General features: G+C 39.2%; 1 protein-coding gene across 9 annotated transcripts; it reads right to left on the bottom strand.

Moving 5' to 3' along the window:
* Positions 1–1,217: 1,217 nt before the first annotated feature.
* On the bottom strand, positions 1,218–7,534 carry LOC149844174 (putative WRKY transcription factor 48). 9 transcript variants are annotated; one of them, XM_090000367.1, is made up of 4 exons: positions 7,089–7,528; positions 6,591–6,734; positions 5,772–6,187; positions 1,218–3,818 (listed from the first exon to the last, which is right to left on the bottom strand). In XM_090000367.1, exons 1-3 carry the CDS (start codon positions 7,478–7,480, stop codon positions 5,806–5,808), a joined length of 918 nt encoding a protein of 305 aa, XP_089856493.1. In that variant the 5' UTR covers positions 7,481–7,528; the 3' UTR covers positions 1,218–3,818; positions 5,772–5,805. The 9 variants fall into 9 exon arrangements, with proteins under 9 accessions (XP_089856493.1, XP_089856498.1, XP_089856497.1 ...); XM_090000368.1 differs by lacking the exon at positions 1,218–3,818 and adding an exon at positions 3,856–4,003; XM_090000366.1 differs by lacking the exon at positions 1,218–3,818 and adding an exon at positions 5,161–5,567.
* Between the last annotated feature and the right edge of the window lie 19,690 nt (positions 7,535–27,224).

Below are 27,224 nucleotides of genomic sequence, written 5' to 3'. Positions count from 1 at the left end.
GCTCGCCGAAGCTGTGAAGGTATGACTCTTGTCCTCTTCTTTGGTCCTCTCCCTCTTTTCTCCTCGTCGCTGCATCTTTTTAGGATTACTCGCCCTTTTTTATTATGTTAGATTTGATTAGGGTTTCTCTTCCTCTTTTATTTTTTTTATCTTTTTTTTTTTATTAAAATCTTTATTAGGGTGTTCTTCTTCTTCTTCTTTATTTTATTTTTATTTTCTTTGATCTTCTTCTTTTCTTCTTCTTTATTAAAATCCTGATTAAGGTATTCTTCTTCTGCACCCCTTTGATTTTTTTTCTTTGATTTTCCTTTAACATATTTTTTGGTCTGATGGCTTGTCTATATTGACTGTAACAAAATGTTGGACTTTAGAACACAGACAGGGAGGATAATCGAAACAAACGTTGAACTTAGAACAGTTGTTACAGTTTGTTTCGGTTCATAATTTCATGGACAAGCCATCAAACATGCCCTTACAGAGCTCGTACTCGCACACTCAATGTGAGTCGAACTTAAGATGACGGGGTCAACACCATGGATGTGAATGGTTTAAATTCAAGTGCATTACTAAGTCTGACTTAATCGGGTTTGGAGTCAGATTCAGATTGGAATAAAAAAAGATAAAACCAAACCCTGATTCGACTAGCTTAAAACCCTGTATTTACACTTAATATGTCTGACTTCTTGCTTTTCCTTTTAGTTACTCACTTTTCTCAACTTCAAAGAAAAAAAAAAGACATGGTTAACCCTCTCTCTCTCTCTCTACAATTAGGGATGGCAATGAATTGGATTTTATCTGAAGGAATTCAATTATGTTTAGTTGTATTTTGTAAGATAAAACCATACCCAATTATAATCAGGCGTGGATATGGTTTTGATTTTTTGAAACCAAGTCTGACAAATATCCAGATTTTATGGATATCCGGAACCGTTTATTTGTAAACAAGCAGATCTAGTATGAGCTTTTACTATCCAAATTCAAATTTATTTAGCCAACATCCTATTAGTCAAATATGATATTGGCAACAACGGATCTGAATCCAAACCATTCACACACACACAAATGCATGCGAGATCCGCATCTTAAAAGGCCAAAATGGATTCTGGTCCTTCAAGTATCCAGCTCACCCTATACCATTGACAGGCCTCATGCTCGATCTTGATCCGGATCTGTTAGAAAATAAATCTTATGTAGAAAATGAAGATACAAACGTTAAGTGATGGAGAAAACTGACTCTTGATTTCTCTATATTGAATGATAAAGGCGGCTTGAAAACATATATACATTTTACATGATCACAAGGTTGTTGGTCTCTTATTATCTATGGACCGTTTCCTGAATATACGACTACTACAAATTAGGGAAAGTAATCCAAATCGGCTTTTCTGATTTACATCAAATGTTATAGTAAATAAATCACAACAATAAAATATAATAGTAAATAAATCACATATTTTTAGGTGATTTTCAATACGCCCCTCAAGTTGAAGCATATGGATCAAGCACGCCTAACTTGGTCTTCAACAAAGAAAATTGTTCACTGCCCAAAGTCCTTGATAAACATGTCTGTACATTGCGAGGCCGTTGGAATGAACTGAGTACGAATCAAGCTGCTCTGAATTTTCTTGTGGATGAGGTGACAATCTAATTCAATGTGTTTTATGTGTTCGTGATACACTGGATTGGCAGCAATGTGCATAGTGGCTTAATGGATAAGTTGTCCCGAAACCTAATTGGTATTGGCCGATTCACCCTAATAGTTGGCCAAACGATACAGGGCCGATACCGATACTGACAACATTGGTTTTTCCGTCAAAGTCTCGGCTCGGTGACTTTCAACTTGAAGGTCTTTAACTCTTAAGCCGACCCACCTAGCCAATAAACAACCAGCAGCAGCCCATCATGGGGTGTACAAATGCAATGGAGACTGAGCACAGTCGTTAACAGGAGCATGAAGTTGACAAATCAGTTGTTACTACCCTTCGACCTTCTAAATGAATGGTGCTTAAAAAGGAACCGATAAGCCTTGCACTATGCCATGCAAAACCACTCAACCATATTTGTTATCATACGATAACAACAAAAGAAAGGCTGTAGCTCCGCTTGTCTGGCAGGAACAGTGAGTACACGTCACCTTGTGTTGGGACGTTAAGTTCGAATCCCAATGATACGGTTGTATAACTGATAGGGTCTGACTAGCTAATGGCTTTCTCTGTCCAAAAAAAAGAAAAAGCCATAACGAAAAAGCTATTGCAAAGTCAACCAGCTTTTGAGGGATGAGAGTGCGATTGCCAAGTCAAGCAGCTAATGAGAGAGCATCCCAGCAGCACTAGCCCATGTTACTATGGTCCACACCCGAGACAAAGACCTAATAGTGCTGGCAGTGGCGGAGCCAGAAGTTTTTTGTTGGGTGGGCAGACTTCGGGTGGTGATCATCGGCCTCTGTCGGTGGCACAGTGGCACGAAGCTTCCATGGTGGTGAAGATCATACATCGAGGTCGAAAGCCTGTTTCGGTAGTTGAGCCACCTCCTTCTCGGTGGTGATCCAACAGCAAGCCGAAGGTCTTCCAACTGAGGTGCCTCCTCAGCTCTCTCTCGAAGGGGACGGTCCTCGCCACAGCATCGAGGCAGAGCAACTCTGTATCGCAGGGAGGTGTGATCTCCACTCCTGCACGACCCTGCTCTGATCTTCTTCAACAAGCATTCGCAAGGAAAGAATGCAACCTCCAAATCGTGGGGAATGAAGAAGAAGACCCGAGTCGTATCATATTTCGACTCGGTTTCTAATTCTGGGGTGGGCGACCGCCCACCCATGCCCACCCCTGGCTCCGCCACTGCGTGCTGGCTAAACCTGCCATACCTACTGTCATCATGCTAAAACTCAGAGGCTAGGACCCCTGCTCTGGGGGCCTAATGAGGGATGAGAGTGATCTTGGAGTAACACAAAAGAGAGAGCATCCCAGCAGCACTAGCCCATGTAAATAGGCCCACTTTTTTTTTTTTATAACCCAAAGAAACCGCACCCAAGACAAAGACCTGATTGCGCTGGCTCAGCCTGCCATACCTACAGTCATCGTCCTAAAACTCCGAGGCTAGAACCCCTTGCCCTAAGGGCCTATATTGTGGCCAACTTACAGGAATAAACCAAGGAATCTGTTCATCACCTTTGAAACAGTTCTTAAAACATATGAATTGAGTTCCACGATGTGTTGGTACACAATCTACTTCTATTATTCGCTCTTAATAATGCCATGCATGATGCTTGTGACTGGCAAATGACACGAGTTCCACTTTAATCACATTGGATGCCCATAATGAAATGGAACGCTAAAAGGTTGAACCTGTTATACGAGGGAATTTCATAAAGCAAAAGCAGAAAGGGTCCAAGTGAATTCCTTCTCCAATTTTCAAACTCTAGAGAATATCATATGAAGAACAGAGTTCACCGATTGATAAATCATAAACCACTCTTTGCAATGAAGAAATATTCAGGCAGCTCCAAGCAAGGAAAATATGATATAAGCTTCTTGGAATAACAGTTCTTGATCTCCATTATATCACATGCATGGTGCACGACTCAATAAAAAAATAAACTAAACTAGAAAAGCAATCATGATAAGTATACTTCAATATATAAACCAGTTCCCTTTCTGCCCAAAAATGATGAGAGAACTCCACAAAACCAACTTCTTTCAAGTAATTGTATAGGCCTAGAACACTTGATTCCCACCGTGTTTTTTTTATCTCAATTGTAGAGCAACCACTCTCTAGAGTCCAAAAGGACCAATGTTTTAACACAATAAACAAAAATAGAGCCCCTGCGAAGTCCACCAATATTACAGCAATTAAGTTGATCGCATCTTACAACAATGGCTCGGTTACCAAATTGTGTTGGGCTAGCAACTGGTCAAATTGTATCGATATTCAAATTTCTTTAACTAGGTAAGGAAAAAAATGGCATGTATACACCATACTCAGTAGATCAAATAAGGCGTTCAACCTCCTGTAATATCATATACAATTCATTCACTTAGAATAAACAGCATGCTTGAGATGTTGAAAATGCGTAATGAAAAAAGCAAACTGATATGCACACAAAGCAAAAGTTCAGTCTTTTCATTATTCACGAAAGAAGAAGCTGAATCTTGTGATGCAGTGTCGTATCACACATTGCGGACACGTGATTCCATTTCCTTCATTATGAACCTTTCACACTGATTCTAGGAACAATGTGAAACCTTTAGGGAGAAATATATAGCAACCAAAGGGTTCAAAATCTTGAGCTACCCAAGATTCATTTGTTGAAATTGTAAATGGTGCTCACAAATTGCCGTTATTTCAAGACTTGATCTAGGTCAAGTTCGGCATCTAGAACTTTTGGAAGATCAAATGTAATATTCACAGTCCAGCATCCTTCATACCCATCTCCCTGTTGACCATGTTTCTTCTCACGACCTCTAACATCACTTCAATCACATCTATATATAACCCCAATATACCATCCTTTCAGGTGTCATCCAATGAATAAATAACTGTAACCATACTAACAGTACTGTCTCTCAAACAAGTGGAAATTATTACCTTAGGCCCTTAGGGCATGCAACCAACGTGCATAAAATGCATGTCAGAATCAAGCCTATACCTACCGACCAAGCAGCTGTAACCTTAGATGCTCCTCCTGCCCACTTGAGTAGAAAATACCGTGGCCAGTTCCCGGTCTATAATTTGCTTTTCTAGAAGAATGAGCACGTAGGAATATCGGCTCATTGTCTCCGGTTGAAAGTTGAAAACAGTTGGAGCGGCTCATGCAACCTAGAATAAGAGGTATGGACAATAAAAGATTTGCCTATAGTGGCTCCCTCTAACTACAATTTTGTCATGAATACACCAAATCACTGCCTTGAAGGCGTTCTTAATGACAAGCAATGAAGAACAGAACTCTATAAGCAAATCTTGGTGGACAAAGCAAAAAATTACTAATGATCGCAGCAAAACCACAACTAAAGAATCAAGAGAAATTCTAAAAAAACCCGAATGATGCAAGCTTCTAACAGAAAAAGGCAGCACATGCCAACATCTCCTACGAATAGAAGATCTCTTCTCTCTTCTCTCTTCTCTCTTCTAGAAGAGCTCCGGGGCCAAGATAATATGAAGTACACATATTACCAATACGCCATTCAACTCCCTCTAGAGTGATAACTCTTAAAAGTAGAGAAATTCATCAAGCAAAACACTCCACTAAACCCCCTTTCATACTTTACTTTCTTCAATGATATTCCCACATTATGAGCCACTACTGTCGCATAGACTCTATTGCAATCCTGGCATAGTTTTTTTTGTTTTTTTTTTGAAAGGTAAGCTCGGGCTAGGCAGACCCTCACCAGTTACACATAAAACATTTAGTTTTGATCTTGCAACCTCCCAACACATGGTGACGTGCACTAACAGCTCCTACCAAACAAGCGGAGCCCCCCGTTGGTAATCCTGGCATAGTTCTCCAACCACTACAAGCAAGTAGAAGAGCCCAATCCGAACCCACAAAACTCCTTGCACAAATACAGATCATACTAATCAAGAGAGAGAGAGAGAGAGAGAGAGAAGTAGTAACTATCCATTAAATTAGTAGTGAAAAGTGAAAACCCATTGTGCAAAAGGGGGCTTTACAAAGAACAAAAGAAAGAAGGGGGGGAAATGATACGATCAACAGTACATGCACGCGTGCATGTACACGTATACGCAATACGTAGACATAAGTGGGTATTCGCACGTACCAGACAAGAAGCAGAGAGGCAAACAGGCAGGCGCTCACGGATCCTCTCGCACGTGCGAAGGAAAGATGTCCTGCAAAAGGCCGTGGTCTCGGGGCTGCAGCGGGAGGAGCGCGTGCGCGTGCGGCACCCGCGGGGGCAGGCTCAGGCTCGGTAGGGACGGCACGCGCGAGTCGAGGGCGAGCAGGCCCTGCTGCTGATGCAGAGGCGCGGGCGCGGAGGACGGTACCGCCAGGCCCACCGGCGGCGAGGGGGCGGCCGTCGCCGGTCCGATCGTCGGGCCGCTCGCGCGTGAGACGCCGGGGCTCTGGTGCGTGTGCTGCCCCTCGTACGTGGTGACCACGATCGACGGGTCCTCGCACGAGCGTTCCACACACTTCTTCACCCCGCACTTGGGGCTGGTGCACCGATAGTAGCTTCTTCTCCAAGCAACAGAAAAAATAATTAATTAATTATATCAGAAAAAAAATCAAAGAGGAGCGATGTTGTGAGGGTGAAAAATTAGCGCGATTTTGGGAGGAAATTATGCACAATTTGCTCGTGGAAAGGAGTAAATTTCATTTTCATCTAGTTCGCGATTCCTGTGATGGAAAGTTCGATCTTTCCACGAATTTGAAATTTAGCGATCAAATGCGAACATTCTTCACACGTGCTAACCGATCGCCTCTTCAACGCGTCTACGATTAGCAGAAGATAAGGGAAATCGGAAACCCTAATTTCTCTCCGCTCATGAGTCATGATCGAAGGGGACTATTCCTAAACTAAACTAACAGCCATGAATTCCTCCCTCAGATGCAATTATGAGAGAGAGAGAGAGAGTACCTCGGGAAGGGGCTATGCTTCACGGCCTTCTGGCCGTATTTCCGCCACCGGTAGCCATCCTGGAGATGTTCGACATCGCTCTTCGTCATGAACGCAAAACGGTGTTCTCTCTCGCGCTTAGTTCCCTTCTTCTTCGCCTTCACTCTGTATGACAATTTTCCGACGTCCAAAAGAATAACGAAGAAACAATAAGCCATCACACGAAAGGATCCGGTCAGAGAAGACGGATCTCGACAGTAAGAAATAGAGAGGAATTAAATAAAAGAACACGAAGGAAATACAAAAACTTGCAGTAAAAACCAGGTTTTTTTACTAAAATCAGCGAGCAAGATCGAAGGAAAAATTGGCAAAAGAATTCACAAGAAATACATCATACTAGAAAGCACAGTAATTTACTGATGGCGATCAAATATTTCAAAAAAAAAGAAAAAATTAATCACGAAAATTTCTCGGACAAATTGAAACAAAACGAGATCGGTAAAAAATTCAGGAACTCACGATTTCTCCTTCTCTTGTTGCTCGTCCGTTATCTGCTGGTCCTTCACCCCGCGCGAGTTGCTCTCATCATTGTTCGCGTCCGTCGACGACGTCGTGATTGTCGAGTTCGGCGTCGCCGGGGGGTTCGACGATGCCTCCTGGACCTCGCTCCGGTCGCCGGAATTAAAGACCGGAGACGACGACGGGATCCCGCCGTTGAGGTCTTCCTGCAACGACGAAGCGAAGTCGAGGAAGGGCGAGAAATCCGAAATCCCGAGAAGCTCCATGAAGCTCGTTGTCCCCTCCCGTCTCTCCATAAGCTCGAAGTCGCCGGAAAACGGGAACACAGCCGGATAATAGTCCGAAGTGTTCGCCGTCCCGGCAAGATCCTCCATCTTCCCTGCCTTCTCCATCTCTTCGTCCAGAGATCGAATCTCACTGTAAGCCTTTCTCCTCTACTAAACCAAACAGACGGTCATCATCATCTCTCTCTCTCTGAGAGCGAGAGAAGAAGGGAGCGGGGACCATCAGCGGGGCTTCACAGCCACCGACTTTGACCGGAGATCGTCGGTCAACCGTACAGACGCCCGCGCCTAGTGACGTGATGAGGAAGGAGGAGGGGTTCGCATTGAATACTTTGGACGCCTGTTCTCCCCGGACATCTCCACTCAGACGCTTTCACACGAAGGGGATACGGCGTCCGTGTGAAAGCCCTCCCAGCTTCCTCGCTCGTGTGGTCCACGACCTGACACGCGGATCACACGCTGACACGGTATCCGCGTCATCATCTCCCCCGGCACCCACCTGGCGACGCCCTCCAGTTGTCAACATTTGTTATGGAAGCTTCTATCGCATATTTTTATCAAACACTTTGGAGGTGTGAAACCGCGCGCTTCTTTCACATTTTGGAATGCGTACAAACCTCGATTATATATTAATTAAAAACTTTTATCTTTCGAAGTTAAACTCCCCGTATCAAATTAAAGTTACCATGAGTAAAATCTTATATATATATATATATATAAATGAAAACCTCTCCAATGAAAAACCCTCTCAAACCTTCCCAATCAATGTTTTATTGGATTTTTGGTGTTTTTTTCAAAATTTCCATCATACAGATGCTATATATATATATATATATATATATATAGAAAGAGAGAGAGAGAGGTCTCGGTCCCTAGTTAAGTTCCTACAAAAAATGTGGTTGTAAGTATTTTTTTTACACTATAAACTTGTAGATGTGTTCATAATTGTGTATTTATCAATTTACCAAATTTTGAATTTTTATATCATCAAGTTTTTTAAGCAGTATAAGCTGTTGATTTTTTACCACACAATAAAAATACACATGTGCATGGAAAATACCTAATTGAATTCATGTTTAACTATTAAGTAAACTATGATAAATACGTCTATCGTTTTAGATAAACCAAAAATCACCTACAATGCTTAAACCTAACTTAAGGCCTAATGAAAATGGGACTTGATTAAAACATACATATATATATATATATATATATATATATATATATATATATATAATGGGCAGGTCCTAAATGAGACATGATATTAGTGTTTCAGTATTTTTTTGACATTTCAACCCCATAAATGTGTGTTCAACATGATTGATTTACTAGAAATCAACACTTGAATTATGTATTTTGGATGAAAAAGTGGTATTTGAGGCATCAAAAATTTAAGTGTTGAAACCTTATAAAAACTTATCCATGCATGAGAATCAAATGCTCGAACATCCTATAAAGATAAGCATATAGATCACATCTGTACGGCCAAACTTTAAAAAAAAGATTAAAAATCCAATAGCATGTTTTATCTAGCACCATTTTCATGCATTCTAATCAAATGCTCCAAGAAATTATTCAAGATGTGTTCAACATGATTGATTTAAGGTGGACTGTACTTACAATTTTGTTGGAATCTCACAATGCAGGTCGTTTGGCTTAATCTAATTTCGTGAATTTACTTAGCATAATCGGTTTAATGAGAATCGATTCTTAAATAATGTTTTTACGAGTAAAAATAATTTTTTTGAGTGAAAATTTAATGCAATTACAACTGTTGTCATTTTTGTATCAATTAAAAAACCTATACACATGACCGATTTCAGTAATCCAAAGGCCAGTTTCACATATAACCTTTTTAAATATCGTGATATTTTTAACAGTTAGGGTGAAAGATCGCGTATTTGTGAGCCGAACAAACACAAACACGGCGTCATAAAGAAGCAATTTTAGTGGGGCTTCGCGACGCCCACACGGTGCACGGAGCTCGTCGAGCGTCACGACGAGGCCGGCGCGTCAGTCTCAACGCGGGGACCCACACCGTTAATGCCTCCCTGAACGGACGGCTAGATCTCGCCCTTCTCTCGGAAACGTGGCTCGATCTGGGTTTCTAAAATATATCCCGACAAGCTTGCTGGCGACATGAAGGGGGCAGTGTGGGGCCTGGCCGTTTCGCAAAAAATATTTATTTATTTTATTATTTAAGGAGACAGTATCGTGGGCTGAGATGGTTGACGAGGTTGCTTGTTGGGTAAGTTTAATTTATTTATCTTTATCTTTTTTTTTAACAGCGGTTAGTTTAGTCTAGTAGGTGGTGTCAACGGGTGTTCGGATCCAGGTGGAATCCGACTTGGATCAGTTTTTTGGGTATGGTATCATATACTATACGAGAAACTATACCCAAACTCGATAAAAACTACATGTAGACGACCCATACCATACCCACTAAAGTAATATTTTTTATTATTTTTATATTGAATCAAAACTTGGCTCGGGTCTGGTCTGGTATAAAATGTCACAAACTATATTAATCAAACTTTCATGTTCAAACTCGGGTCATCTAACTCGATTTGCGTACCAAATTCTCACTAAAAGAAAATTGCTAATTAGCGATGGATATTTACGACAGATTTTTTCGTTGCAAATTTGCGATAGATTAGCGAGAGAAAACTATTTGTCGCTAACATTCAAAATATTTGCGAAATTAGCGAGAAAAAGTTTTCTCTCGCTACTTCCGACGAAATTTTTTCATCACCAAACACTACAAGAAAAATGTTAATTAACGACGAAATTAACAAGAGAATATTTTCTTAATGAATCTGGCGTTAATTAGCGACGGAATTAGCGAAAAAAAATCATCTTTAATCCGTCCCTAATTAGCGACGAAAAAATTTTGTCGCTACTTTTCGATTTAAACTGACCCATTTAAGGCACGAAATTTTTCCTCTCTCCTCGTGCGAAATTTAAACTGGCTACTTCGTGGAGGGCCTCCTTAACTTCTCGAACGAGGATGACCTCATGGCAGAGGAACACGAGGAAGAAGAGGAGTCAGAGTCACTCACCGGTGCTGGAGGACCAGGCCGGCCTGACCTCTCCAGTCCGATAAGTGGTTTTTTTTTTCGAGCATGGCTTTCCATTCTCGGCCTAACGATTCTGTTGGGGGTTCTGGTTTCAGGTCGTCTGACAAGCGAAGGAACCAAGTCGGGAGGGCGCCGGAGAGCACGCCGGTTCGAAGGTGCAACCACTATGTTGTGCAGAACACCCCGCAGTGGTGGGCCGGGGCGGACAAGCGGGGAACCAGGTCAAGAGGGCGCCAGAGAGCGCGCATGAGAGTGCACCGGTTCGGAGGTGCACTCTCATGCATTGTGCAGAAGACCTCACAATGGCGGCCCGGACCAGAAAAACAGGGAACAAGGTTGGGAGGGCGCATCGGTTCTGTGCAAAATACCCTGCAATGGAGGGCCGGGCCGCTCGAGTGCAACGCATGTGTGGTGTGGTACAAGTTCGGCCTATTGCTGCCGGAATACCGCCCGGCAGGGAACAAATTCTTTTTAATTTTTTTTTTGTAAATTTAGCGATGGATATTATCCGTCGCTAAGTTAAAATAGCGACGGATATTAATTCGTCACTAATTTAAAATAACGACGAACTCGCGACGGATCATGTCTGTCGTTAATCTGTCGCAAATTAGCAATGAAAGTAATGACAAATCATTTTTGTCGCTAATTAGCGACGAGAAATATGTGACAGACGCTATTCGTCATTAATCCGTTGCTAAGCTGTTTAGCGATGGATTAGTGACAGATAGCGTCTGTCGCTAATGCACGTTTTTCTTGTAGTGTCTATAGGGTTAATGTTTGGTGATAAACAAAGAAGTTCAATTAGAATCTGGGTCACATTCAAAGGATCTGATTAATATATGGAGTCAGGTATGGTTTGTGTAATTTCATACCAGACCCAGGCTTGACTCAAATTCCGAATAAGATCAACAACTTTTCAATGAAAGAAAGATAAAAAATATTATTTTATCAGGTATGATCCGGGTTTGGTTCATGTAATCTTTATAGGGTCCGAGTATAGTTTCTCTTATAGTAGATCCGATTGGACCCGAGTCTGAACCCGGTACTAGCATCTTAAATCAAATCTAGGTTTGGTCCCACTTGGATCCAAGCCAAACCCAATCTGTTGACACCCCTAGTCCTTCATCGTATTCAATGGGTCTGGATTCTAATCAATAAAACTCGAATATGAATCCAGATCTGAGTCAGATCCAACGAAGGAGAGTTGAATCAGGATCTGAAGTTTATATGATGATATCATATAGGATGCAGATGGGTTGGGCACGAGCCCAATTCGATCTGATTCAGACATCAAAGTATATTTTCCGATCCCGTCATGTTATGGGATTCCTAATGTAAATGGTTCAGATTCCAGGGTCCCAGTTCTTTCGGATTCGAGTAGGATATGGCCAATATCAGATCCAACTAATCACATGTTGGCTAAACAGATTTGGATTTGGAATTGAATTCAGATGAAGAAAAGCTCGTACCAAATCCAATTTTTCAGGTGCAAACAGATTTGGGTATTCGTTAAAATTCAAATATCCATTGGATTCAGTAACAAAAATAAAAAACCATACTGAATCCGAATGTATTTGGATATTTTTTTCTTGGTTTAATGAAGCTGATTAAACAGAGCCCAATTCTATTGAACATCGGATAAAATCTGATCTACCAAAAACGAGTAAAACATATTGCCTTTTCGAGTGAAAAAAAAATGGTTTGGGCCAGGGCAGAATACAAGCACATTTGTTGACCTAATTTTGACTGGGATCCGAATAGTCCATATACCACATTTGTTCTGACATGGATCTGGATATATACCATACGGACCGAAATATATGATTTTGTTGGGACATGGGTCTAAGCTCCAAGGAATTTGAATCGCAATGCTGGATCTGGACAAAAAGGGTGGGGAGTTTGATTAAAATGGATCCAACTCCAAAAGAGTTTGATTAAATGAATTCCGGGGTGGAGATCCTAGCCTCAGAGTTTTACAATGACTGTAGGTATGGCAGGCTAAACCAACAGGACCATGTCTTTACATGGGGTGCAGTTTATTAGGGTTATAAATTGAAAATGAATCTGAATCAAGTTTGATTAAAGTTTCAGATCTTGTTTCATCATACAAATCAAAGATTCAAATTAGTTTTGGCTTGGGATGGTAGTGGACCGGGGGGAAATGGGGCTCCTCCCCGCCTCACCCCGTTTGGGCCAGGGACGAAGGTTAAAATCAAAACAGGTACAGGGATGGAGGCAGAGATGGACTTACACTTTCCCCCGCCTCATTCTGATCCCTGTCCCCCCCCCCCCCCCCCCCCCCCCCAAATCCTTCTTTAGGGATGGTAGTGGACCGGGGGAAATGTGGCTCCAACCCGCCTCACCCCGTTTGGGCCAGGGACGAAGGTTAAAATCAAAACATGTACTGGGATGGAGGCGGAGATGGACTTACGTTTTCCCCCGCCCCATTGCCCCTCCCCCCCTAATCCTTCTTTAGGGATGGCAATGAACTGAGGGAAAATGGGGCCCCGCCTTTCCCCGTTTGGACCGAAGATGGAGGACATGAAACTGGAATAAAGGTGGAAATAGAGGTTAAAATCAAAACCCATGCGAGAATGAAGGCAGGGATGGAGGGCAAGATTTTGAGACAGGGAGGAGGTGAAGACCTTGTCCCCTGCCCCAGTCCACGGCCATCCCTAGCTTGGATCTGATCCAATTGCAAACCTAATTCAAGCCCACAAGAATACAAAATTTTCATTATCATTTAAAGTCAAAGTCCTCTCCCACCCTACAGCCCTCAAAACCAAAAAAAGGTCCATGTCTGTGGGCCTACTGTGACAAAGAAGGTAGGATGTTGTCTCAAAGACTTCACTTAGCCAGTGGATGGAATGCGATTTTGAGGGAAAAGGATAAGGTGCAACGTGATTGCACACTTTTAGTGTGCTGCAACACCTAATCACCCTCCATGGTGACCCTAGAGATTTCATTGATTCCAAGTTATTTTGATCAAATCGGACTCAACAGATGTGATCTACATCATTCATTTAGTGGAGATCAACATTTAAATCACAGGAATCCCTCTCTCTAAAAAAAACCTATTTTTTGTTCATTCAACAATTAAGGGTTGATAAAACACAAAATTTTGTGATTTAAAAATAATTATTATTTAAAATATTGTCCAATGTCCAATTCTTACTAAATCAACGATGTTAAATCCATCTATGTTATATTTGATTAAAATAACTTGCTTCATAAGATTTAAGAGAGGTATGAAGATGGGGGATGACATAGGGGATGAGTGGAACAAAAATGGTTTAGGTTTAGAGTTATATGAACCTATGTCACTAAAGCACGGCTACAACCCAACATGCAACACAAGATTAACATACAAATTCTAATTTTTGTTTAAAAGAATGTAAGGACAAGAATTTCTTTATCAAATGAAACTGTTTTTATAGTTTAATACATAAAATACATTTTTAGTGAAATATTATTAAATTTTATTAAAAAAAATTCATGCATGCCAGTGTTCATGTCATCATATTTGACAGTTTCCAGTTGTGTCAGTAGAGATGGCAGTGAGCCCGGACGAAGGCCGAGGACAAGGTCACCACCCCCACTCTGTTTCAAAATTTTGCCCTACATTTCTGCCTTCATTTCGCACAGGTTTGGATTTTAACATTAATTCTTGGTTCATTCCTCGTTTCATGTCCTCTATCTCTGGTCCAAACGAAGCGAGGTGGGGCCTCGTTTCTCTTGTCTATCCTGCTTTCTTTTGCTTTTCGTTGCTATCACCTTTTATCATTAGAGGAAGGAGAGAAAAGAAATCGAAGCTGGCGTGACCTGTTAGAGAAAGAAGAAAGAAGAGATTTGAGAAAGGGTTTTATGTTAGGGTTAAGAATATACATATAAGATTTTATAATATATATAAAAATATAATAATAATTTCTTTAACGGGGATCAAGGACGGGGCAGGGGCAAGAGTAAGTTCATCTTAACATGGGTTTTGATTTTAACCTCCATCCATGATCCTCCATCCCTGCTTCACACGGGGCAAGGCAGGGTGGGGCCCGTTTCCCTCAAGTCCACTGCCATTACTATATGTCACCGTGGGCGTCCCACCAAAATGCCCTGTACATATATCATAGATATCGATTTATTGGGGATAACATTTGGTAATGCTGAGATAAGGTACAAATTCCTTTTTTTTTCATTTTTTTATTGTTTTTCACGAAACTAACCTTACAATGTGATCTACATGTTTTTCTTAGTGATATTTGGCTCTTAAAGCGTATGAGTACAACAGGTAGGTAGGATTTTTTATAAGCCTTAAAAAATCAACAGCTGACAATATGCAATACTTTATTAGGTCAAAAAATTGTATTTTCTCATAAAAAAAAACATGATCCAAAAGTCAGTGCTCACAATTTTCAATATTGTAAATCCATCCATGAGATGGCATTGGATCAAAACAACCTGCACCATTGAGATACAAAGGCATTTTACAGTTAGGAGTGGTCATCGAGTTGGGCTTGGGCCTATAAATTTGCCCCCCAACCCGGTTCAGCCTGCGGCCAGGCTCGTTTCTATATATATATATATATATATATATATATATATATATATATATATATATATATATATATATATATATATATATATATATATATATATATATTGATAATGATAGGGTGTTCACGGAGTACCTACTTTAGCCTAATAGAAACTTTAGATTTTTAAATTTGGGAAACTTTTTTTTTATTGATCTATAAGCATTATTTAGTAGAAAACAAGTTTTGGATCATGTGATTATAGCATACATGTATGTTTTTTTAAGACCTTTAAAAATCAACGGCTCACAATATATCAAAATTGTATTTTTTATGTCAAAAAAACTTGATACAAAGCATGATTCTCATCAAATAAACTATGTTGAGTGCAACCATAAGCTCTAGAAGATTCTCTTTGTTGCATTTGTACATTGTTTGGTGTTACGTGAGTATTTAAATCCCCATTGTCTGTGGTCATATGAGCACAGGGACGTAAGGGGATACATACTCAAGAATCTTCTATAGCTTCTCAATTTTATGTCAGTACTGCTTTTTATCATAAACTATAAGCTAAGCTTGATTAAAATAAATTAGTAACCATCCTACTGCTAAGATAATTAAAGTTAGTTTCCAACCAGGCAAATACTACACTTTTATAACAAATGGCCTCTTAATTAGGTTTTCACAATCACAGTCAAACATTCCGGGATGTTCTCAGCACTTGAAAATCTTATGAGAAATTCTAAAATTTTCAAATGCAAAAACTCAAAATAGTTTATAAGAATCGTAGTTATCAGGAAACACAATGGATACGAGCGATGCATGAAGGAGAAGCGGGGAAGCGTGTTAAAAAACAGTGTAAAAAAAAGTGAAAAGAAAACGCATAAAATGCAATATAAAGCAGGGGCAAAAGCACATGAAAAATAAAGTAATCGGCCTTTCTTGTGAGGCAAACCCACCACATCCAATCTTTTTCCTTATCTCATCTTCCAAAATCATGCTCCCTCTTTTCCAATCATGGCAAAACCATCCTTTAAGGTAAGGTATCTTAACACTTAAAAATATATAGGTTGATTTTGAAAAAATCAAATAAGGTAGAGATGTTTAATTTTGGGCATCGTGTTTGTAAAAGTTTTTAACAACTCATATAAAGTAGATGGTAGTTGAAACCTTTTAAATCCTCCCTTACACATGACAGTACCTCATACTCTTATCCGTTTCAAGCAACTGTGGTCCAGCCATCATCTTCCTCTTCTTCTCTTTTTTTTTTTGGGGGAAAAGGTTCAGTCCATGGTTACAGTAAGCGCCCCTACAGTGCTTTCGAAGCAGGAAGCACCATACTTCTCCAATGGAAAAAACTTGCTTCTCATTTATGGGAAGTACACTTTTCATTTGTAAGAAACATGCTTCCTACTTGCTTCTCAAATCGTTTTTCTTTTGCTTCCCTTTTGTTTCTCACTCGCTTCCCCCTTATTTTGTGATTTCCATATATATATATATATATATATATATATATATATATATATATATATATATATATATATATATTGCTTCTCCCTCACTTCTCCACGCTTCTCCATCACTTCTCACCCGTTTCCTTCGTGTTTCCAAAACAAATCCCACTTTACTGTACTTTTTAACACTCGCTTCCGCTTCGTGCATGGCTTCCCATATCCATTTAGCTTCCTGGTAAATATGGTCCAACCATCACTTTTAAACCCAAAACAACTTCTTAACCTTAGATGCAAATTTCTCAAAAACCATCAAGCCATGAATTTTGCTTCCATAGAAATTCTTATTTTAGATAGTCCAAGGGAAACCCCACAATCACTGATTGCACATTGGTTGGCCTCTAGTTGGTAAAACCCTTGAGGTCCCCCTGCTCCCTAGGTAGTACACCCTAGCTTCGACCTTGTGGCAAGAGACACCACCTGTGGGTTTTGAACTTGTGATGTCCCTTCAACCTAGTGACATTCACAACTCCCTAAGCACAGCTTCCATAGAAATTATTTTACAAGAAAATACATGTAAGAGTAGGACAAGGGGGTGGTGTGGCTTGGCTTGATCAAGTTCATCCTGTCAAAATGGTTGGTAGAAAAACTGGCATAGGCCCACACCAGACAAGCTAAGCAACAAGCTGCCCCATGGACTGACCACCTAAATTTAAGAGAAAAAAAGAAAAGACCACGGTGGGCTGGCCCAGCCTAAGTCTATATATGGTTATGTCAAAGAGATATTATATTTTATTGTGTGATGTGTGCTTTTATGTACTATTTCATAACGAAAGTTTACATAAAAATAGTGTCCCACGTCCATTTCATTGTGTCCTTGTGACAGAGATTGATGGATACGCTTGACCAGCTCTAGCTTTTGAGCAGGCCAATCCAAAGGCCCATGTGAGCCACGACGTGACTTATAAATAGTGACCACGCTCAGACAGGACAAACCGGATAATGAAAAGCCCACAAACAGCCTACACCAACACCAAACCCTGCTTGCTAATAGAAATGGTATTTGGATTTAGGGATGATAGTGGACCAGGGGAAAATGGAGCCCCATCCGGCCTCGCCCTGTTTGGACCTGGGATGGAGGACATGAAACGGGGACGACGAAGGCGGAGATGGAAGTTAAAATCAAAACCCATGTGATGATGGAGACAAGGATGGACTTACGCTTTTCCTCACCCCGCCCCGATCACCGCCTTGCCCTGCCCTGCCCTGCCCTACCCTACCCTACCCCATCCCCAATCCTTCTTTAGAGATGGCAATGGACCCTGATTTAGATCACTTTGACCAAGATTTTAGGTGAGCTTTCCTTTTTTCTTAACCTACACAACTTGCAAGATGTAGGATAAAATAATAATACCCCCAAATTTTTATCAAAACTATTACCATAAAAAATATTCATCCCTGATAGACAAAATCAGTACACTTTTGGTGTATGTGGGGCTTATCCTACCAAAATATTAGCTTCCCATATCGGCCTGTATCGGGCGATATGTATAGTATAGGCAGAAAATCTATATGATACTAACTTGAATCAGCTATTTTTTAATAAATATAAAAAAAAATGCTTAGAATTATTTTTTAATGGTTTTAACACGTGTCATGTTCTGATTGATACGAAATATTTTTTTAATTATTTTTAGCCGATTGAAAATGATTCACTTGAGAATCGGTATCGGCTGATTCACATGAATTGTTGGCCAAATGATTCATGGCGGATACAGATACTGACAACATTGCTCCACACCAAATTATCAGTCCAGTGGATTAACTAGAATCCCTTCAGACCCAAGGGGTTAGAGTAGTTGGAACGGGCTTCGGCTGTCAGATGAGCAGTCAAGGTTCGATTCCTGCAGTAGTTATCCCCCCGGTGGCTCCCTCGGGTCGAAGGGTGCGCTCGAGTTTACGCCGTTTGGGGGTAGTTCCCCCTCCTTATGAGAAAAAAAAAACTAGAATCCCTTCAATTCCAATGAGCATAGACTAAATGTCAGGTGGCAGGTTCATCTAGGACCTCATTTTTTGGGTCATAATTAAGGGGAAAATATGTGATACTGTCGCTAGTATCATACTATCTAGCAAAATATCATGTGAGAGCTTCATTTTGCTCAATCTGATTTTCCAGGTGCATTTAGCATGGTTCATTTATGAGGAATCACACTGTGGACCAAATGGTTTGGTGTAAAAGTATGATTTTTTTTAATCATAAAACTTTGGCGTATCACTAATCATTGATTTTGCAGCTCTCAGAAAACCTACATATACAATGTATGTAATGCAGCAATCTAAAACATGATTTCATCTAAACCATATACATCATATCCACTAATCCTTGATTTTGCAGCTCTCAGAAAACCTACATATAGAATGCAATGCAGCAATCTAAAATATGTTTCCAACTGAACCATATACATCATATCCACAGGGCTTCATTTGCACCCAAAAAAATGTTGCGAGAAAAAACTAGTTTCTACTAAAGAATACCGTACAGTCGAGGGTAGCCAATAGTGACACCGCAGCTACTGCCGAAAAAACTATACTGAGGAAGGGTAATTTAGTCATTTCCACAAAAAGGTATCCCTTGATTTTTAGCAAAAATTCTCGTAATAGTTAAAAGACACTCTTAGCCTCGATTCAAGCGAATATGAATAGTTGAGAAGTTGGGGACCTAAAGGGGGAAAATAAATTTCAATATTAAAGGTGAGGATAAAGCGAAAGCAATTTAAAATATGCCCCTATCTATTAACTTTAATAAAGAAAAAGGTACAATTTCGTAACTACAGACGTGGGGCTCCAAGATCCATGATTGATTAGCTAGAAAATGACACTTGGATCCTTTTTTTTTAATGAAAAAATTGAATTTTTCAGCTTGAATATTTTATAAAAATTATAAACAATCAATTTTTAATCCTTATAAAAACCTACTCAAGTATCGGAATTGAACCATCCTATGAATTCAAGCATGTAGAACACATATTTATGGTCTGATTTGAGAAAAACATAAAAAACCCTTACAAAACTCAATAGATATATAGAGTAGGGGGTTGATACCTACTCGATCCGTGCCTACCGAGCTTTTGAAGTTTTTTTTTCATGTTTTTCTCAAACGTTACCTTATAAATGTGTTCTACATGTTTGATTTTATAGGAATGGACTTTTGGATCGTCCAATTATGATATATGGGTAGGTTTCATAAATATTAAGTTAAAAATTTTACTTTTTTCATCGAAAGAACATTATTCAAGGGACATTTTCTAGCAATCAAAGCATGCTAAATGCATCTAGGGGTCAGATTTATATAAAACACCATGAAAACCCCTGTTTGCTCACGGGAGACTCATATATATATATATATATATATATATATATCAACAGTTTTATCTTCTAAATGTCTTAACTCTTAAACACTTTAAAAAAACATAATTGTAGGTATTTTTTGCATCATCTAAACTTTCAAATGTGTTTAGTATTGCTTATTTACAAAAGAAACAGTTTAGAGCTAAAAAAGTTTGATTTTTTTAACATCAACTTTTAGTCTGAAAACATATTTAAACATGAAAGATACCTCATCTATTGCATATTTTTTACTAAGCTTATATAAAATATATATGCAAATTTGAATGAAGGAAAAACCTAAACTTACATAAAAACACATGTAGGCATTCCTAGGAACATCATAAAGAGGGACTTACTTTGAGTAGGGTTGCAAATGGGCTGGATCCAGGAAGAGGAATTTGCAAATTGACCGTCCTGGATCTGAACCGACCCGACTCCCCATTGTATTTTGGGATCCGAAACCCGACATGTTTGCATCCCTAACTTTGAGAAGTATATAGAACAAGTCTATCTTCAAATGCAACCAAATTTAGCAGATGATTGCCCGAAATTATCTAGGAAACCCCTACAGCTCATCTAGATCTCTCTCATGCTCAACGAAAGCATTATTTTGGGATAATCAATCCATGATCCATTAATGACCAAGTGAAAATGAGATGGGTAAAAATAGGAGCACCTAACCCAGCAAAAAGGAAAGAGCTTTTACCAACCAAACCATCTAGGCTGCAAGGCACACTATCATATGATGGGATAACGTGAATATGGGCAGAGAAAACCCTCAAGACATATCTGTGAGCATCATAAAACTGCAGCAGTCCAAGATAAGCAGCTCAGATTAATAATGGAAAGATTAGAAGGATCAGTCATCCTAAAATTAAGATTCATTTCTTGTCTCATACCATATCTCAATTGATGGATGTAATTTTTCTACCAAACTAGAATGGACACTGTATTGTAGCCAGACTGTAGAAATACACAGCATTGCCAAATTTTATTTTTACTGTATGAATTTCGTTGAAGTTGAGAGTTCTTAATCTCCTTTAAAGTCCAGGATCAACTGAATTTTGGCCAAGAGCTTAAAACATTAGCATTTTTACAACCCTCAACATGCACTGCCAAACCCATCATCAGCATTCCTCTCTCTCATGACACTCATTTTCTCCACAGCTCCACCACAGTACCCATCACCAAACATTGAGCATTCCCTTATAACACCCATGTTAGAATTATTGTTATCGTAACTGGATATGATAAGAGCAAATGGTGCTGGATAATATCAAATGTGGTAACCGTATGCCACCACGGTTACCACATTATATGATAAGATAAGAATGCTATGGATAATATCAAATGTGGTAACCGCATGCCACGGTTACCACATTTTGCGCAAGTTGAATGCATTATCAACAGTGATAATGTAGTTACTGTATGATAACGTTGTTACTGCTTACGTGTTTGTATAAAGTGTATCGAATGCTATGAAGGCAGTGAATAATAAAAACAATATTCTTTTTTCCTTAGTCTTGAAATTCTCTTTCATGGTAGCATAAGCCGAATCTGTCTCTTCTAAGAGCGTCAGATATCATCAACAAATCAGACGAACGTGGAGTGAAACCAACTCCATGGGAATGCTTGTTCCTTCACTGCATCGTGTGCAACAGTGCATTGTGCACAGCAGCTACATCACAAGCTTGAGGCTCGTCATTCATGGCTTCTAGCGATCAATTGTAGAATGATGAAGATGTAGTAGATTTCAATCCCTTCTATATACATCATTTCGATAATCCAGGAGCGTTGCTTGTATCACAAGTTCTTACGTGAGAAAATTATTCTATGTGAAAGCAGGCGATGTCTATGGCGTTCAGTGCAAAAAACAAGATGGTTTTCATCAATAGCACCATCACGAAATCCACAAAAAATGGTAGCCGATTGGAAAAGGTGTAACTATATGGTCCTCTCTTGGATTCTCAATGTTATTCATAAAGATTTATTGAAAAGTATTATATATACTCAAAGCACCACCCAGGTATGAAAGGACTTGAATGATCAATCATTTCAATCAGACACTCCAGGGATCTATCATATCCAATATCAAATAATCAACATGAAGCAAATACAATCTTCAGTGATGGAGTACTTCACAAGATTGAAGGGACTATGGGACGAACTTGATTCACACACCCCCCTTTCTGAATGTACTTGCAACGCCATGAAGACCGTGTACGGTCATAAAAAAATGGATTGCCTGATCTAGTTCCTAGTGGGACTGAATGACAACTATGACACGATTCGTAGTCAAGTCTTCATGCAACCGCCCTCAATCGTGTCGAAGGCTTACTCCCTAGTCATGCAGGAAGAGCGACAACATGGCATGTGTATTGCTCCTAATGTTGTGATTGAAACCCCCTCTTGCTGCGATCGTTGAGACATAAGAAAAATTATATTAAGGCCGATCTGGACCACACTGCGACCACTGTGAAAAAGTTCGTCACATCAAGGCTAAATGCTTTCAATTACATGACTTTCCTAATCGACAAAATGAAATGAGCATGAATCAATTTAAAATAAGTGATGGGACGCCCAATGCAAAACATAAATCTTTTGCCCATACAAACATAGTTAATGAATCCACACCAAACACGTCATTCACCAAAGATCAGGTTGAATAGTTTTTTACTTTTATCAATCAAGTTAATCGAGCAAGTCCACAAGTGCATTTGGCAGGTAATATTTCAAACTTCACTGTTGTCAACCCTCTTTTGCAATAATGGATTCTTGACACTGGAGTAATCGACCATATAACCGGATTTTTCTATAATCTTACCCTACCAATACCAGCATCTTGTCCCCGTGTTAACCTTCCAAATGGGATCCTAACCTATGTCTCTCATATTGAAAATGTCACCATATTTTTTAAAATAAGTCTTTCAAATGTCTGCATATTCCTGAATTTAATTTTAACCTAATTTTCATAAGCAGATTAACTCAAGATTTGGATTGTATAGCGATTTTTTACAATGATCGTTGTTTGTTACAAGATCGTGTCTCGAAATTGATGATTGAAGGGGGTAGGGGGTGGAATGGTCTTTATATTTTTTAGAATATCAGTGAGATAACCTTGGCTGCCCTAATGTCTGCCCACATTTGGTCTTTCAGATTTGGCCACATTTCTAATAAACGTTTGGAAACCCTAATGTCTGCCCACATTTGGTCTTTCAGATTTGGCCACATTTCTAATAAACGTTTGGAAACTCTAATGCCTGCCCACATTTGGTCTTTCAGATTTGGCCACATTTCTAATAAACATTTGGAAATTCTTGTTAATTTCAATAAAATAGATGCATGTTTGTTTGATAATCATTGTGACATTTTCCACTTTGCCAAGCAGTCTCGTTTACCATTTTCATAAGCTCCATTTCAACTAGTGCTCATTTCCAATTGATACATTATGATGTGTGAAGGATATCAAACTCCTACTTTGAGTGGTCATTATTTTTTAACCATTATTGATGATTTTTCTAGAAGTAGTTGAGTCTACCCAATGAGATATAAGTCTGAAACCTTGCAGCTTTATGCAAGATTTTTCTTTTATGATCAAAACTCAATTTGGTACTTAAATACAACATCTTTGAAGTGACAATGAAACAAGTTCTTTTTTAAATAACATGCAGTTTTTTTCTTCGTAATCAAGGGGTAGTACATCAACATAGTTGCATCTACACACCCCAACAAAATAGAGTGGTAGAATACAAGCATCGTGATGTCTTGAATATGGCACGTGCCCTTCAATTCCAAGGTAATATTCCTATAAAATTCTGGGAAGAATGCATTCTCACGATTGCATATTTACTTACCCGAGTTCCTACCAAAGCTCTACTTGATAAAACTCCCTATGAGGTTCTTTTTGAAAAAAATCCTAGTTACAAATATCTACATATTTTTTGATGTTATTGTTATGCCCATAACATTCATCATTCACATAAGTTTGACACTTGTGTAAAAAAATGTGTGTTCATTAGATATTCTCATGGTCAAAATGTTTATCAAGTATATGATCTTGACGATCAAATCATTTTCACCAGTAGGAATGTGTTTTTTCATGAAAATGTTTTTTTCTTTCAAAAAATAGTTGATGCGCCAGAAGATGATGGGAGTGTGGTTCTACCAGTACCAATTTCTGATGTATCTCAAGCACCAAATAGTGATCAAATTTTGTTAACTGACATAATCATATCTCACCACAATCCAACTTCAGATCCCAACAACGTCGTGCTATCCGACCAAGCCCCTGATCCAACCCAAGAGCCATATATTGATTCAGATCCGAACCCAAGGCACTTAACTAGGCCAAGGTCTCAACCTGGGTACCTCAAAAATTATAGATGCTACACCGTCGTACAAGCTCCTTCATCCAGGATGGACACATCCAAAGGAACTCAGTATCCTCTCACTCATTTCTTGTCTTATGATAATTTTTTGGATTCTCATCCAAACTATTGAACCTAGATCTTTCCTTCAAGCGGTCCAAGATTCTAAATGGAAAGAGGCGATGGCAGTTAAAATCCAGACATTAGAAGCTAATCACACTTGGATGCTTGTTCTCTTGCTTGTTAATAAAAAGTCCATCAGCTGCAAATGGATTTATAGAGTCAAGTACCATTCAAATGGATCCATCGAGCGATATAAGGCCCGTTTAGTCTCAAAAGGTTACACTCAGATTGAAGGACACAATTACAATGAGACCTTTACGCCAATTGCTAAACTTGTCGCTATATAATGCTTTATTACACTTACTGCCATCTTCTAATGGGCTATTTACCAATTTGACATCAATAATGCATTCCTGCATGGTGACTTAGAGGAAGAAGTATATATGAGTCTTTCTCTGAAATTTTTGAGTCAGGAAGAACCGAAAGCTTGTCACTCGAACAAGTCTATTTATGGACTCAAGCAATTTTCACACAATTGGTTTGAAAAGTTTTCATCATCCCTTAAAAATCTTGATTTTACACAATCAAAGGCAGACTACTCATTGTTCTTCAAAAATACCCTAATTGGCCGTGTGTCCATCCTTGTTTATGTTGACGACATCATTATCACTGGAGATGATATTGCATATATTGAGAACCTCAAAACAACCTTGAACAATTTATTCCACATTAAGGATCTTGGGAAGGTAAAATACTTTCTGGGACTTGAGGTGGCACAATCCAAACATGGTATTTTTCTCACTTAACATAAATATCTGTTGGATATCCTCGTTGATAATAGTTACTTTGGAGCAAAACCACTAGCCACACCAATGGACCCTTATACTAAACTCGACAATGAGCATGGCAATATTCTACATAAAGCCACCACATATCGGCAGTTTATTGGGTGACTTATTTATCTCACCATCACCAGGCCTGACATTGTTTATTTCATGCATATTCTCAGCCAGTTCATGCATCAACCCAGAGTTCCCCATATGCAAGCAGCTCTCTGTGTGTTAAAATATCTTAAAAGGACACCTAGCCATGGTATCCTCTTTTCTTCCTCTTCAAAGATTCATTTGACTGGTTGTTGTGATTCAGAATGGGCCTCTTGCTCGATGACCCGACACTCCACCTTAGGTTATTTTATCATTCTGGATGAAAGTCACATCTCATGAAAAATGAAGAAGCAGCACTCGATCCTTGGCTGAAGTAGAGTATTGTGTCATGGCTTTGGCGTGTTGTAAATTAATCTGGCTAAAATCGCTGCTCATTGATCTTGGCATTCATCATTCACAGCTCATGATGTTATATTGTGATAATCAAGATGTCTGTCAATCTCGTGTTTTATGAGCAAACAAAACACATTGAGATTGACTGTCACGTTATTCATGACAAAATCCAGTTCGATGAATTATGAAACCAGTTTATTTCACCTTGTTCACAACATGCGGATATCTTCACCAAACCATTGGCGTGTGATCCTTTTCATTAACTCAAAAGCAAGTTGGAGCTGTTGAACCCAAACGCCCCACCTTAGAGAAACTGTTAGAATTATTCTTATCTTATCATATCCAGACGATAACTGGATATAATAAGAGCAAATAACATTGAATAATATCAAATGTGGTAACCATGTGCATTATATGATAAGATAAGAATGCACCGGATAATATCAAATGTGGTAACCGTATATGCCACAGTTACCACATTTTGCGCAAGTTGAATGCATTATCAACAATGATAATGCGGGTACTGTATACATTGTTACTGCTTAAGTGTTTGTATAAAATGTATTGAATGCTATGAAGGCAGTGAATAATAAAAATAATATTCTTTTTCCCTTAGTCTCGAAATTCTCATTCAACCCATCCTCCCTATAGCTCCACCACCAAGCCCATCACCATGGGCTGTCACATTGATACTTCATTTTGACTCACATTTCGTATATCTCCTTATATATGTCATATTAGAAACTTCGCAAAAATGGCTGTATCAAGATATCCACAGCCATATCCATGTGACAGACAACAGCTCTTCCTCAAAGGGCATTTTCTATCAGAACTGTCAAGGATTGACTGGGGGTTTAACCCACACACCTGCTGTCTGGCCTCCCTATACTTAGTGGGCCTGCTGTTCAAACCTGACTCAAGAAAGGCAGAGATTGGAGGAGAGGCCAAATACTTTGATTGAAACATAGCGACAAAAGTTTAAAATGGCAAACAGCAGCCAAATTTTCATGAGAAATTGAAATTGTGTACTTTTATTTGAAAAATAAATACATAAAAAATATAAAAATAAGTTAGACACTTTTCTCTTGTTTATTATGTTGTGAACTGTAAGAAGGGTTCATGGGTTGGGTAGTCTTTGTTATATAAGAATCTTTTAAATTACAGTTTAAAACAGTGGCTAAAATAATGACATTTTTTCATAATATCACAAATATTTGTCACTGTCCTGAAGCAATGCATGCGATGCTACACTCGATCAAAGGTCTAATTAAGAGCCGCCGATGACCAGAGTAAATTTAATTTTAGAAAACAGACTTTCATGTTAGGATGGAAGACAGACAGAGAAATTGGAAGAACCTTACAACCATGCTCGATCATAATGTTTTCGATTCATATACCTGGCTATGAACAGACCAAGACCACTGATTTAAAAATTAAAACTGAACAAGACCAAAAAGAAAAATGCTCGCGCAGATATGACCTCCTTATGTAAAAAGCACTCGAAACGTGCAAAGGTGTGACGACGGTTATAAGCAGCAGCAGTGGCATTCGATAACAAAGAGTTTTTCAGTTTCGTAATCTGAAATTTGTAGGAGGCATACTTATACGGATGCCAAATGTACATGTGGTCTGTAATATCTAAGGATGACCCAAAACATACATCTATAGTTGCAATAAATTTCTCTTTATCACCATCTTTAA

The sequence above is a fragment of the Nuphar pumila genome, chromosome 3 (assembly GCF_984573655.1).
Source record: "Nuphar pumila chromosome 3, dmNupPumi1.hap1.1, whole genome shotgun sequence".
Classification (NCBI taxonomy): domain Eukaryota; kingdom Viridiplantae; phylum Streptophyta; class Magnoliopsida; order Nymphaeales; family Nymphaeaceae; genus Nuphar; species Nuphar pumila.
The sequence above is the reverse complement of the archived record's forward strand: the minus strand, read 5'-3'. Positions and strand labels throughout refer to the sequence as shown.

Excerpts from the sequence above, each read along its gene's own strand:
- LOC149844174 (XM_090000367.1), bottom strand. The coding sequence starts at position 7,480 with ATGGAGAAGGCAGGGAAGATGGAGGATCTTGCCGGGACGGCGAACACT. Across the intron at positions 6,735-7,088 it reads CAACAAGAGAAGGAGAAATC|AGTGAAGGCGAAGAAGAAGG; the intron begins GTGAGTTCCTGA and ends ATTGTCATACAG. Across the intron at positions 6,188-6,590 it reads AAGCATAGCCCCTTCCCGAG|AAGCTACTATCGGTGCACCA; the intron begins GTACTCTCTCTC and ends TGCTTGGAGAAG.